At 43.8% G+C, this 15,609-nt stretch overlaps 1 protein-coding gene across 4 annotated transcripts in view; it reads right to left on the bottom strand.

Annotated features, from left to right (window-relative positions):
• Positions 1-543: 543 nt before the first annotated feature.
• The window catches only part of ADAMTSL1 (ADAMTS like 1), a 687,776-nt gene continuing 672,710 nt past the window's right edge, over positions 544-15,609 (bottom strand). For all 4 annotated transcript variants that reach the window (XM_075128816.1, XM_075128817.1, XM_075128818.1 and 1 more), the window contains 3 exons: positions 12,535-12,644; positions 11,467-11,687; positions 544-9,409 (listed from right to left, as the gene is read on the bottom strand). In XM_075128816.1, the coding sequence (XP_074984917.1) occupies positions 9,303-9,409; positions 11,467-11,687; positions 12,535-12,644 (438 nt within the window). In that variant the 3' untranslated portion in view covers positions 544-9,302. The remainder of the gene's footprint in view (positions 9,410-11,466; positions 11,688-12,534; positions 12,645-15,609) is intronic.

Here is a 15,609-nt window from a genome sequence, read left to right as displayed (position 1 = left end):
CCTAGTTTGTTTATGAGAAGGTCATGTGAGACAGTATCAAAAGCCTTACTAAGTCAAGATATGCCATGTCTACCGCTTCTCCCCGCCATCCACAAGGCTTGTTACCCTGTCAAAGAAAGCTATTTGTTCTTGACAAATCCATGATGACTGTTACTTATCACTGTCACAGGTTCGGTCACAGACACTCACTTGGGACTGTCACCTGACATGCTGAAACGACCTCTGAGCCCGTTTTCTCTGTTAAGTTTGGGACTCCAGAACCCTGCCTTGTTGAGCCAGACATGCAAGCCTGCTGCAACACAGACCCAGGGTCTGAACCACGTCCTCAACGCTGCAGGCTTTAATTGAAAACCACTCAGTGGGTACTCCTGACTCCAGCACCCACACACCCAGCTCCCAATGGGATTCAAGCTCCAAATAAATCCATTTTACTCTGTATAAAGCTTATACAGGGTAAACTCATAAATTGTCCACCCTCAATAAGAGTGATAGAGAGATATGCACAGCTGTTTGCTCCTCCAGGTATTAATCACTTACTCTGGGTTCAATAATAAACAAAAGTGATTTTATTAAAAATAAAAAGTAGGATTTAAGTGGTTCCAAGTAATAACAGACAGAACAAAGTAAGTCACCAAGTAAAATAAAACAAAACACGCAAGTCTAAGCCTAATACATAAAGAAACTGGCACAAGGCGGGAATTCTCTCTCTCTCTCTCTGGGTCCCCCCACTCCTTCTAAATGGGAAAGCACCAGGTTAAAGATGGATTCCAGTATCATTTGACATGTTCACATGTCCTGTGAGACTTCATTACCCACTCGCTGGCACACAGGTATACAGAAAGGCTTACAAGTAAACAGAGCCATCTACAACCAACTGTCCTAGTTAATGGGGGCCAACAAGATTCCAAACAACCATTAACGGCCCACACTTTGCATAGTTACAATAGGCCTTCAGAATTATATTTCAGATTCCTAATTTCAGATACAAGAATGATACATTCATACAAAGAGGATGACCACACTCAGTAGATTATACGCTTTGCAATGATCCCTTACAAGAAACCTTTTGTGTAAAGCATATTCCAGTGATATCATATTTACACTTATAAACACATTGCCACAAACATATGGAGTGCAACGCCACACCCTCCTCCTAAACTTACTGCTGGAGTCTTGGACGCTGTCCATGGCAGAGGCAGTACATGTAAAAATCCCTGTTTGTCTCTGGTCACACTCCCTCCCAGTACCTTTAAACCCTGTGATGTCATTCATAGGTGTCCTAGCAAAGTTCTGGGTGCTTGAAAACACGTTGGGGTGTATTGCTATCAGAAGGCAGACAGCAGTATCTGTTGAAGTGTAGGTGTCTTTGCATTTACCCACCAATGCCATGAGGTGGCGTGCCTCAGTTCCCGCTTCCACACAGCAGTGTAGGCCTCTTATGCTTCTGCTGCTGTGCCAAGCTCTAAGCCTGTTTACAGGTATAAGCTGAAAAGCAACATGCTTGTGGGACTGTCTTGTTGCCATCCCTAGCATGTACAAAAGTTTTTTCCACAAATGAGGTATGTTACACATCTTTGAAGGGTTTACCATTAGTATTAACTCCCTTCTCTTGTCCCATAGATGAAGCAGCAAAAGACAAAAGATTAACAGCCAATTTATGACAGGCAGACTTTGTTCACACAGTTTGGCTTGTTCAGTGTCTATTCCATTTTCCAATCCCTTTGTGCACCATGGTAGGTGCTCAGATACAGATTCTTCTGCCCCTTTGGAGAAGGCTCTTAATTCAGGCATGTGTTTGAGGTTTTGGCAAGGAAAGGGTGCACTGCAACCATGCCTGCCCTCAGCCCCTCCCTCTGGAATCTCTTTGTGTTGGATGTCACCCCCTTGTGAAGCTTCCCAAATGCAAAGTTTTCCTTCTTCCAGCCTTGAAGAGACAGTGTTATCTCTCACAAGGGTAGCAGGAACAACATTTTTCATTGGAATGCTTTGGATTGGGAAGATCCCCTCGGTCACCCCATTCTCTGTTCCCAAAAGTTAGCTTGCTGGACTTGCCCCTCCAGGAGATCTGACCCCCGGTCTTCCCTTAAAACCTGATTCATAGGTGAGGGGTGTGGCATTTTAGATACAGATCCTTCACCCTCCTCCTGGGGAAAAGCCTTCCTACAAAAGGTGGGCGGATCCTCCTGTCCCCCCTCACCTTCCATCTGGGCTCCCCTCTGAGGCAGACACTCCTGTGTCCCTAAAAGGGAAGGTGACCCTGATCCAGCTGTGGGCTCACAGCTACCAGCTATGACAGGCTTTTCACTGGCCAGCAAAATCCCACCCTTTCACTCAGGTTGGGCTTACTTCCAGCTACAGAGACCTTGGGGTCTGTTCCCACCACAGCAGTCACCAGGACCCCAACTTCCATCTCCAGGATACATGTCTCTGTGCACCCCAGGACAGGACCTGTCCCCTGCTGACCTGCAACTTCCTGGCAGTCAGCAGCTGGGAAGGCCTCCCTGTTACAAGGTGGAACATCCCCCTCCCGCAGGGAGATAATCACAGGACAGGAGCTGGTTCTATCCAGCCCTTCTCGCAGGGACCTGCCTTGAGCCCCGGGGCTGCAAGAACTAGTTTCGACCACCCCTGCCCCCAAAGCTGCATTCTCCACTGCTAGAGGAATTAAAGAGACACTCTCTTATTCCCCCAGCAGCACATGTGACTTCAGCCTCCCGCCTGGGGCTTTTAGCACAAGATTCCTTCTTGCTGCTAACAAACCCTGGGGCAGGTTTTGCCACATCGAAGAAATCACTCCCCAGTAGAAACGATGCAAAATTGTGTGTCACTGCTGCAACAGTCAGTTCAGCCTGCAAATCACCAGTTTCCATGTGTACCTTAGCTAAAGGTGCAAGGACTTTGTAACCTCCCACCAATTCTAATTCTGCCATTTTTCCTGGTAACAAAACCTTCTCCTGGATCAGGTCCCTCCTGACCACAGAAATTTCTCCACCAGTGTCTCTCCATCCTTGGAGCACTTTGCTATTAAGCTTAACGGCATGCATATGCTCACTGCTTGGTTGTGTAGAAGCAACCTTTACAAATCCTGCGTGGAAAAAGGCAGCAGCCTGGGATACCCCTGTGCTCTGAGAAGCAGCAGCTTCATGTGTTACCTGCTGTCTCTTCCCACTTAGCCAAGGACACTTATTCCTCAGGTGCTCAGTGGACATACAATGACAGCACCTTTTGGGCTCCTCTGCTTGTACAGGAGACTTGGGATGAGTAACAGGGGAATGGGGAGGTGAACGCCCTGCCTCCTTTTTCCCCAGGGGTAAAACGGTGATTCTGCTTTCCCCCAACCTTGTGCCCCTCTGCCAGTGGTTTATGTTTAACTGCAGCTTGTGACTGCTCGTAAGAATCTGCAAACCCAGATAATTCCCCCCACTGCACCCACCTATTTGTCCCACAAATACTGCTTTACATAATCACTGCACATATTCAGGAACTGTTGCTGAGTAACCAAATCACACATTTCTTCCAAGCTGGTAATGCCTTTTCCCCTCACCCACTTGTCTAACAAATCTCTCATTTCATTTACATAAGCCACATTACTCAATCCAGATCTCCTCTTAAGACTCTTAACCCTGTAGGTTTCAGGTGTAATCTGAAACTGTTTCAAAACCAGTTTCTTAAATTAACCATAGTTTAAAGCATCAGCAATAGGCATCTTATTGACTCTCCCAGTCAATTTTGCAACCAAAGTGGTCATTTTTTGATCTTCAAGAATCGCATGGAGGGTGCACAGTCTCTCAAAGGTGATGAAATATTTAGCAAGATCACTGGATCAATCATACTGCGGGCATAATCGTTCCTATTTGTGGGGTTTTTGGGAAGTAGAGCCAGCTGCTGGTGGGTTTTATCTCTTTCACTCCATTACAGCCAGTTCATGCTTCTGGGTCTCAATCTGGGCCTGTATTCCTTTGTCTTTTAACTCCAGCACTAGCTGCTTCTCTCTTTCCTTCTCCACCTGGACAGCTTTTGGGCTTCAAGCTCTTTGTCTTTTAGCTCCATGGCTCTTTCATGAGCAGCTTTCTGTACTTCAGTTTAAGCCTGTTTCTGGGCCTCCATGGTTTCCCTGGCCACAGCTGCTTCTTTGACCCTCATTTCTGCCTGCCACATTTGAAACTCATGGTCCTTTGCCTTCTCTTCCACTTCCAGTCTGGCCAGCTCTAGTTTTGTAGCTGCCTTACTGGTAGTCATTTTCCTGCTTTCTTGTGCTTATTTCCCTCACTCAAAATAAACCAACAGAAAATAACAAACTAGCAACCACTTTGTCTGTTTTCCATCCACCACACTTAAAACTCACTTAAAATCACTACCAGTGTCTCAAAGCAATCAGATGTGTACAGATCCTGCTGATGACACCACTGTGACGGGTTCGGTCACAGAGACCCACTTGGGACTGTCACCTGACGTGCTGAAACTACCTCTGAGACTGTTTTCCCTGTCAGCTTGAGAGTCCAGAACCCTGTTTTGTTGAGCCAGAAATGAAAGCCTGCTGCAACACAGACCCAGGGTCTGAACCACGTACCGAAAGCTGCAGTTTTTAACTGAAAACCACTCAGTAGGTACTCCTGTCTCCAACACCCAGACACCCCGCTCCCAATGGGATCCAAACAAAAGTGATTTTATTAAGAATAAAAAGTAGGATTTAAGTGGTTCCAAGTAATAACAGACAGAACAAAGTAAGCCACCAAGTAAAATAAAACAAAACACGCAAGTCTAAGCCTAATACATAAAGAAACTGAATCCAGGAAAATCTCACCCTCAGAGATGTTCCAATAAGCTTCTTTCACAGACCAGACTCCTTCTTAGTCTGGGCCCAACCCTTTCCCCAGTACAGTTCTTGTTAGTTCCAGCAGGCATCTTAGGTGAAAAGCAGGGGATTCCACATGACTGGGACCCCTTTGTTCTGTTCCACTCCCTTTTATAGCTTTGGCACAAGGCGGGAATTCTTTGTCTCTCTCTGGGTCCCCTCCCCTTCTAAATGGGAAAGCACCAGGTTAAAGATGGATTCCAGTATCATGTGACATGTTCACACGTCCTGTGGGACTTCATTACCCACTCGCTGGCACACAGGTATACAGGAAGGCTTACAAGTAAACAGAGCCATCTACAACCAACTGTCCTAATTAATGGGGGCCAACAAGATTTGAAACCTCCATTAATGGCCCACATTTTGCATAACTATAATAGGACCTCAGAATTATATTTAATATCCTAATTTCAGATACAAGAATGATACATTCATACAAAGGGGATGAACACACTCAGTAGATTATACGCTTTGTAATGATCCCTTACAAGAAACCTTTTGGGTAAAGCATATTCCAGTTACATCATATTTACACTTATAAACATAGTTCCATAAACATATGGAGTGCAATGCCACAATCACCTCATTATCTTCTAGGTGTTTGCAAATTGATTTCTTAATTATTTGCACCATTATCTTTCCGGGTACAGAAGTTGAGCTGACTGGTCTCTAATTCCCCGGGTTGTCCTTATTTCCCTTTTTATAGATGGGCACTATCATTTTAAGTGTTTTTAAAATGTTGCTTTTCACATCTAGAAAATGTCTAGCTATTGCCAAGTTCAGGTCACAGGATATGGCCTTTACCTCAGTCTCCACAGCAACTGTGCTTATGGGGTTCTTTTATTCTCAAACACTCTTAGCCACAGAATAGCATGAAGCCATTTTACATAATGCTACCCCTGTCCCTCCTCTCATAAAATCACCCATTACAGGTGAAATAATATACAAAGTCTGGACTTTGGGAAGCTGCTGTTGACAACCTTATGTTAAATATGGCCCCATGTGCTACTTTGTTACCAGAGTCCACAGAGCAAGGTAACATCCGTCTTTGTGGAAAGGGGCTTTTGTGGAATCCTTTTGTCACTGTTGAGCCGTATTCAGCTGCCAGTAAACTCAGAAGTGACTGTTAAGGGTGAGGTTTTAATTAATCTCTGTTTGATTCTGATTTTAGATTACACGCCTCCCAGCCCCCCCCAGGCGCAAGTCCCCCCCCCTTTTAAACCAAAAACTTTTCCATGTGGAATTTCCTGTGAAACTTACAATTAAAAGCCACCTATTGGAAAAACTAGATCAGGTTTTGAATTACAGGAGAGTGAACAAAATCACAATTCCCTTTGTAAAAGAGCTGCAACCTTACTTGTTTGAAAAGGGCTACAGCAGAAACTTGGCACAGACATTGTCCTAACTGAGGTTAATACCTTTGCTTGCTTTAAAAAAAAAATTTGATTTAACGAATATATCACTTGTATCAGTCTGAGCATGCCCAGTGGAAACCAACAGCTGGGCACAAACAGATGCACCATACCTGTGTGTGCTGAATTTGGACTCATTGTTTATTCAGGATTTGTAGGGCTGGGAGGACAGAACATCTGCCATGGAATGACAATCCTCCTTCCCAGCTGGACCTGGGGTACGGATCAGCTGTACAACCACTGTACAGTCACTTCTGTTTGAAGCTATTCTAGTGGCTGCAGCATACTACTCTCTTCTTGCACAGCCCGTGTTTGTGAGCAAATCTGTGTAGTTCCTGACTCATGGCCCACCCCCTCTGCTCACATGGGGAGAGTTAGGAACAGTGCTTTTCAGGCTCGGTGTGCCCGTGCAAACAGAGGCAGGATTTTCCCCCAAGTATGCATTTGATTGTTCAAGAAACTTACGAGCTCCATAGCTGATGGCCCGGAGATGATTAGCTTTGCAAACCTGAGCAACTGTGGGGATAGGGGAGGAGGCTGGAGAACCTTGAAAGCTCTGCTACTCTGGTAGCTCCTGTTTTAAGGTTAATAAAGAATGAGTCAGACAAAAGTAGTTAAATAAATAAGCTGCATTATCTGTACAAAAAATGATATAAATACAGGTTTTTTAGGGGAGGAAATCCTACTTCTATAATACTCAGCAACCCTCATCATCTTATGGGGATACTGCCAAGTCACAATTCATAGGACAAATATCTGAAATTATATTTATACTGTGTGAAGGGGACACAGTGGCCTTGCCAGACCTTGGCTCCAAATGTTTATCCTAAGCACAGTTACACAGCTAATATCCAACATGGGATTGTCTGAATATGTTTTGTTATTAAAAAATGTAAATACTTCCCAGCACTGCTTTTCATTAGCTATTGTACTAGAAACAACCACCAAATTATTAGTAAGGAATTTGTCTTTCGTTCCATGCACAACTATAGTTTCACAAGTAGGAAAGCCTCTCCCCCCAGTTGTCATAGTTTACGAAGCAATCTGTACATAGTGAAATGTATCCAAAGTTAAATGAAAGTGCTGATAAAAACAGGAAAATTACACTATTACCACTGATTTTAGGGGAACAAAATTGCAGGGAGATCACAAAAAAATCCCCAAAATAGTTTTTATCTGGACAACAATGTACAATTATTAATATTGCACTTTTTATACAAGGAATCCTAATAAATATACACAAAAAGATATACATTTACATACATAAAAAGACTTTTTTTGTTTGTTTTTAAATAAAAGTTACACTGATTCTTAGCAATGTGATTTCTCAGAGACCCATTTGTAGAGAGAGTGTTCCCTGCCAGACACACTTTGGAATGACCAAACTGGAGGCAATTTAATGCAATGGACCTGGTGTTGACCTCACAAGAGAACTTCCAGGCTTGTTGAAAAATCCACATGTAAGGTAAGCTGCAACATATCAATACTTGAACAGTGTTTTATTACTGCATCACAAGAAGAGAGTCCCACTGGGGGTGACACAAGAGGCACAGCCAAACCTTACATTTAGAGATAGTCCTAAACCAAAACTCCGGATCTGGACACCTCTCCCTCAAACTTCAGGGAAGTTCAAATCCAAACTTTGTAGTTCAGGCTGATTTCTGCAAGGTGCTGAGCAACCTGGATTTCCACTGACTTGAGGATGCCCAGCATCTTGAAGGATGAAGCACTTAATTTTTGATTATCGATGCAATTAGGCGAGAGAATCACAATGAGCAGGCAAAATCATGTTATAATTGTGAAATTTGACTCTTACTTCTCAGATCACCTCTGACTGCAGAGTTCTATTCATAGATTGCTTCACTTTCTAGCATCCACCTTTTTTGTGAGTCTTTTAGGAATTTGTGCAACCACTTTGGGGACAAAGCTGATGATGCAGCATTCTGTATGTCTACGTGACAGAAAGAACTATAACAAATCAGAGCAGCTGTGTTCTCCTTCTTGATAAATTAATAATTATCACTGGAGGATTTGGCTGTAATGAGAGAAAAATTCCACACTGGCAGGACATAGAAATGATTTCTACAAATCTAAAGTTAGAAATAGACCAAAAGCCCAGATCTGAAAGCCCAATAACTCTGGGATCTCAGGCTTCTCTCTTCCCCAGATACATTTTAATCATGTTAAGATGCAGCATGGTAAGTAGCTCTTGTTGCCACAAATATATATAAAGCCCCTCCTATAAGTGCTCTGCACAGAGCTGTGATGGCAGGTATGCACGGCAGTCTGTCAATAGCAGATCATTCTGTCACTCACTTTCCTTTTCTGCATAATACTGTACTTCATTTTTTCATGTTGAGGGAAAAAAACTTGGTGCACTTATTTAGATGCATTTTAAACTCATTAATGCTTCAGCACAATGTTTAACCTCCTTTTCAGATCCTAAGTTCTTAGCATGAGAGAGAGAGAGAGAGAGGGACAGAGAGAGAACAGGAACACAGCTTTAGGACAGCAATTTTAAAAAACTAAAACCACATGCTTATGTTAACAAACCCTTCTAGGGCAAACGATGTCTCTGCCCATTGCTTAGCTGAATTTTTAGTTCAATCCCTTTTTTCAGTAGCCCATGATCTGTCAAGCTGTTTGATCCATGCCCTGGTGGTCTGATCTGCTGCTAATGGGAGTTTTTGCTTTGGTGTTTTCCGCCCATCTGCTGGTTGATGTGTATTGCAAGGCCTATAAAAGGATTCCTAGACAGCTCTGTTCCACTCAGGCCTGACATGTTGCTTGTCTTCTCTTTCTTTTTGGTCTCCCACCACAACTGTGCTTTGCTGCATTCCATCTCCCAGTCTCACTGAAGGGAAAACTTGCCAAGTCCTTTACAACAACGATTCAGTAAAGTTAAAAAAAATAAAATAAAAATAAATAAATAAAATGAAGAAAACTGAATTCTGTCCAATTTGTTTTGTAACAGTCCTTCCTGTAGTGAAGCAAAGGCTGATGCCTCTGATCCCCTATCTCAATTGCTCTCATCTTCATGCTTTTCCACAAGTCCCACAGCAGCGAGATTTGAACTGGGTGAGCTGGCAGAGTTTGAGCTGCTTCACCTTCTCACAGTACCTGGTGGTGTCTCTGCATTCCACTGGCAAAGGGGGAACAAAAAGGAGATGCAATGAAAGAACGGTAACTTACCTCCCAGTAACTGCAGCAAAGAGTCCTGTGGCACCTTATAGACTAACAGAAGTATTGGAACATGAGCTTTCGTGGGTGAATACCCACTTCGTCAGATGAATTTAGTGGAAATTTCCAGAATTTCCACTACGTGCATCTGACGAAGTGGGTATTGACCCACGAAAGCTCATGTTCCAATATGTCTGTTAGTCTATAAGGTGCCACAGGACTCTTTGCCGCTTTTACAGATCCAGACTAACACGGCTACCCCTCTGAAACTTGACTCCCAGTAACTGTGGTTCTTCAAGATTTCTTATCTGTGTGGACCTTCCCTGGAAGTGCCCATGCGCCTCAAGGATCTACACAGACATGGGTTTGAAGAATTGAACATCCAAAGGTTGCTTTTAGACCACACAATCAGAGAGGGGAGTCCTGGGTTAGTAGTAGTACTGTTGACTGGTTAGTGGGATACCTACTTCTTGGGGCTGTCACTGCACTCGTGGGGGTTTTGCTCTCCAGTACCACAGGAGATATCCCCATTGTCAAGTTGGCATTAAAAATATAAATAAAATAACGAGCTGCTTTTTAAAGAGAAGAAGTACTTGTGGCACCTTAGAGACTAACAAATTTATTTGAGCATAAGTACTCCTTTTCTTTTTGCGAATACAGACTAACATGGCTGCTACTCTGAAACCTTTTTAAAGAGAGTTGCTCCATGGCACCTTTATGTACTTTATCGGCTTGGGAGGTCCACACTGGTTGGTCTGGAGCTTGGGAGGTCCATACTGGCTAGTTCTGAAGTTATCAGGTGAGATTCTATGTTGTGTTTCTAACACGTGGAGCACTGAACCCTTCAGCCCAGGGACAGGGTTAAGCAACCTTTGCACTCTCCTAATCCTGGGCTCTTTCGAGGCCCAGCAACCCTCCCAATGTAACTTAGACAGCCCTAAGGACCTGTCTCATTAACAGCAGCCTCTTGGTGTTGCCCTATGGGCTGCAGCACTGCCTGGAATCTCCACAAGGCTGTGTGTCCTGGCCCCTACACACCCTCCCCCATGCCAGCTTGTGAGGGGATCCTCAGAGGGCAGCATTCTTGCTGTCTGCCATAGTGCTGGTGCCAAAGGAATTCTCCCCTGACTGGAGCTGTGGCTTTTAGGGTCCCTTTATGCCACTCCAAAGAAAGAAGCTAGAGTGCGGGTGAGGGTCTCGTGCACCTCCTTTAAACTCCACTCCTGTCCTCCCTCAGCAAGCCAAGCCATGCTAACTGTGTTTGGGCTGGCTTTACTGAGCACCTATATTTGCCTCTAGAGGTGGGAGAAGGCCTGTAGCACGCCTTCTGTAGTCTAGTGGTTCTGCTGCTGCTCCACAGCGCCCAGCCTCTGCGGAGATCCCCAGCGCCCAGCCTCAGAATTGCTGGCTGCACACTAGACTCCAGGTTCTGGCCCTTAAACACAATGCTTCAGAGTACTTGGGAGCCATGACTGGCAAAGAGGTTGTGATTTATACTCATGCTACTTGGTGTTCCCAGGTGAACACTGACATAACAGGGCTTGGTTTCCAAAGAGGCACATCTGTTCCAGATATTTATTCCTTTTGCAATATTTATAATGTGTGTGTTTTTTGGCAGGCCCAATTAAGTTCTAGTCACCTGAAAGCCTCATCCACTGCAGGAATTCCCCGCACTAACCAACTAATCTGCCTCAGGTTTGCTTGATGTTAACATCAACTAACTACCTGTTTATGATTTATTATTTCTCTCCATACCAATAATGGAAACTTAGGGCAGCACCTATTACTTTTAGCCCTATTACCAGGAAGATGAGATCCCAACTCTTAGAAAACAACATCAACAACAAACAATGCTGGAGACATTCCAGTAGGAACACTTGATTTTTCAGGCTGCAATTTGCCATTTTTCAGACAAATGTTTTCCCAAGCAGCCCAGCAGTGGGGCCCAACACCGCGCTCTGGGGACCCAGCTCTGCGGCGAAGATTCACAGGTGGCTCCTTTCTCCCACAGGAACGTACTGTTTTCGCAGGGGGTGATGTTGCAGCGTTGCCAGTTCGCAGGTCTTGGCCTCCAGGAACAGTAGTGCTCCTGCACAGGTTTGTTGGTGCGGACATGCACGCATTCCACTCGCCTGGACTGGAAGCCGTAGTTCCCACACGTAGCTGTACACAGGGTCCACAGACTGACCCTCCAGTGCACACCACAGATGTCTGTCCAGCAGTTCTGTGTGCTCAAAGGCCTGTTAATAAAAAGGACAGAGATATTATTATACCACCAGGCAGGAAATAAGAGGCTTAGTCACACTGGGTATTCCTCAAACACTGGGGATACCACAGGCCCTATAGCTCTGATCCTGAACCTCTCTGAATACTTGCTGGACCTGATCCACAGTGGTTGTAAATCAGCATAGATCCATTGTCTTAATGGGCTGTATTGAGGGTCTGGCCCATTGACTTCAACTGGCAATTACAGAACGGGACTCAAAAGGCCAGATCCTCAGCTGATGTCAATTGGCATAGCTCCAATGAAGTCTATGGAGCTATGTATCCATTTACACCAGTTGAGGATCTATCTCAAACAACTTTAGCACTCCTTCTGTCCATAAAGTAGTTAACGACCAGATACTACTGAGGAGTTGTAATGAACCAAGAAGTGGCTGATGTAAGCCACCATAGCTTTGTTAGTATAAATGCAACAAGCTTGGGTTTCAGATATTGTTGTTAGGGTTTTACAAATGGCACAAACAAAAACCGGTGTTCAGAACTCATCCTTTTCCTTCTGTACACTTGGTGCTCATTTAGTTATTGCACAGGAGAAATGTTGATATACTACCAAGCAGTGCTAACTGGGATGGCTTTGGCAATGTGGATGCTCATCCACTAGGAAAAACTTGAAGGGAGAATTGGGGTTTCTCTGTAAAAATGGTATCAAACATGCACAGAGCCCAATTCTCCTGTTATTCCTGAGAGATGAAAGGAGAATCAGGACCTCAAATCCAAAAACCTCCAAAGGCAGTAAAATCTCTGGCCTAATTCATAGGTCTCTGTACAGAAGAGCCGTTCTGATGATGAGGGATTCTGTAATACCTTGGCAGGGCACTGCACTGGTCAGAAGACACGGAATTCCCATCCCTGGTCTGGCAGAAAATCTGTCTGTGCTGTACAGCTAGTCGCGGTCCGATGCATGGCCCATTACACTGCAAAAGTAGAAAAAAGACATTCAGTGGCATAAAGAGAGAACATGCCCTGCTTTTATGAAACCCTTCTTGGGAGTCAATGAGCAGAGATGCATGTTGCTGAGATGCAGATGCTCTCAGTCACTTCATAGAGATCAGTAGGTTTTGAGTACAAGTGCACAGTCTTCTTGTATCCCACACAGCCTCCCCAGGGCAGCATTAAAACTCATTTCTGTATCTGCTCTCTAGATTAATTCCCCTCCCTCTTTGCCTGTTTCAATCTTAAATCCATCTGTTTGGACAAATAAAAAGCTCTCATCTTATTAGCCCCGAGCTTGTGATCCATATAGGAAATCTTGCTACAGTCCCTTTACTGTGTATTTTACAGCTTGTACTGTCACAATTTATAGTCAGGTGGTTCATAGCAAGACTGAATCGGGCCAGCAATGGTTTTTGCTTTAACACAAAGACATCCTAACTTACTCAAACCTGTCAGTCAGCCTCTTGTGGTTTAATTTGTTTCCCCTCTTCCCAGTTTAAATCACAGACAGCTAAAGGCATGAAGCATGTGACTTTGGCACCATCTTTCATCAACCCTTATAAAACTGCCTGGTTTCCAGGCAGCCAATATCTGGAAACTGGTTTTGGGAGGGGACTGCTGATTTGGAGATGGACGAGAAGGGAAATGAATGTAGGGATCAAGGAGTTTCCATCAGTGCAAAGGTGGAGCAGGTTGGGATTCCTACCTGGCACTAGCTCTGACCTGTGCTACCCGCCTAGTGCCAGAAACCCTCTTCCACCCTGGCATGCCCTCCTCACATCTGGTACTAGTTCTCAACCAACACCTGGACCAGGGTCCAGCAGAAAAAGAGGAAGCTTGGTTGAGCTGGAGTGGGGAGACCGATGAATTGATTGCAAGGAAGGGTGTTTTGTGAAAAGATAAGTAGGCAGGGCCCTCAGAAGGAGGAGAGGGAGTAATCACCAGCTTGGCTGGGGTCAGAGAACCGATTAGGTAGAGTGAGAGGGATCGAATATGCTCAAATTCATCTTGAATGTCCACCAAAGACCTAAGTGGTCTATAGAATAATACTCTACTGTTAGGCAGCCTAATGCTTTGGTGCAGGCGCAATAAGGATAGCACTTCCCCGCAGGCTGAAAGAGAGAGACGTAAGTCAATGCAAGGCTTTTCACAGGGGGCACTGGCTCAGGTGCATGTAGGTGTCATTAATTTGGGTACTTGGGGCAGGACTGCAATAGCTGTACGTGCTGGCAATCTTCATCATAAACAGGCCTGAGTGAATGGAAATCTTAGGGGATGCGTCTTGAAGCTTTGTTGGACTATAAGAAAACCAAAGCTGTGGAGGTTAAATAGCCCACAGTAATCCACTTAAAACTAAATGAAAGAAGGTGGGAGGTACAAGAAAGTAACAGGTTTTGAAGTGGGGTAGGTCATCTATTTATTTTCACTTTAGTCTGGGAAAGCTAATCACTAAACCTGACCAATATGAACCTGATGTCCCCCGGCGTGAAACCTATGATACAATGGAGAAATGTCACTGATCCACAGCCAGTGGTCTGTTCCTAATTGTAATTAATGTAATTGTCTTGTAGACATGTCTTGGAACAGAGCTGTATAGGTTTACATGGAGCTTGAGAAATGCTTTTTTCAGGTAGGAGAAATATTATATTATAAAGCACAAAGGTCAGGTATAACAGATGAATTCATGCGTCTTTGATGATTGAGACTTGGTATGATATCATAGGGAATGAGGTAAATCACCACGGGTTACAACCACCCATTTGAGTTAACTGGCCAACAGCTAGCATTACACAATCCTTACTCGAAATTTCAAAGAAAGTACAAATTGAGCAATTTGCTTCTCTGTTTTGAAAGAATGTTCAGCTCTTTACTCATAAATGCAGCATAACTCAGTCTATGTTCTGAGTGAACTTTCTCCAAAATACACAGACATAGGATTTAATGAAGTTATTTTCAGCTCGCTGGCAGTAACATGTCTCATTTCAATGATGGCACTGGATGCTTTGCAATAACCTTTGTCCTATGAACATTTCATAAAATGAGTTACCGACCTTGATGGAGCAAAACAGTCAATGTTGTATGCTGTGTAACGAGTAACTTTGGTCTACAAGGCTGTATTTAGTATATTCATATATACTATATATTATATATGAGATTATATATGGTCATATCAGAAATTACAGAATTTATGTGGCTAAGATCTACTATCATATCACTATGAAATCAAACAAAATGAGATCATGTGATTTATTTGCCATTGTTTCCACATTGACTTACCAGGCACTAATCATGAAAAGCTGCAAAATATTTCAGGGTAACTCAGTCTATATTGAGAATGAAGCCAATCCCTGCGTGCTCAAAGCTGACTCTGCATAATATTTTTATTAGGCTTTTGTTGTGTGCCCCTAAACTTGATTTCCTTAAGTGTTTCCTGATTAGTACTTTTTAAGGATATTGATTTAAAAGTATGACCTCTTCAGGTTTGTTATAGATGAACTGTTCTTCCATTGAAAACCTTTCGTAGGCCAAATGTAATGTTAAAATAACAACATTAATATCTGACTTTAACTCATATAATCAAGTAAAACTAGCCTGTGGATTAAACTCTGGCCTTCACTTATTCCACTCTGCCCCTGGATGAGTCATCATCAGGGTGGACTGAACATCGGACCTTTGCGTCTAAATATATGAACCTCTTCTACCTAAGCTAAAATTCTCACCAGCCTGTACGTGTGGGCCAGCTACAGCTGAGAGGGAGGGAGACAGAGTACCACAATGACTGGCTGTGGGTTACATTTACAGCACATATATGCCACAATCCTTTCTGGAGATCTGCTGACCCACAGAGATCCACAGACAATAAGGGGCTCTCCCATGGATCTCCCCAATAGGAGGATTCCACTCATAATACTATGAATCATTCACTATTTACAGAACAACTTTTTA

Source organism: Caretta caretta, chromosome 5 (assembly GCF_965140235.1).
Source record: "Caretta caretta isolate rCarCar2 chromosome 5, rCarCar1.hap1, whole genome shotgun sequence".
Lineage (NCBI taxonomy): Eukaryota > Metazoa > Chordata > Testudines > Cheloniidae > Caretta > Caretta caretta.
The sequence above is the reverse complement of the archived record's forward strand: the minus strand, read 5'-3'. Positions and strand labels throughout refer to the sequence as shown.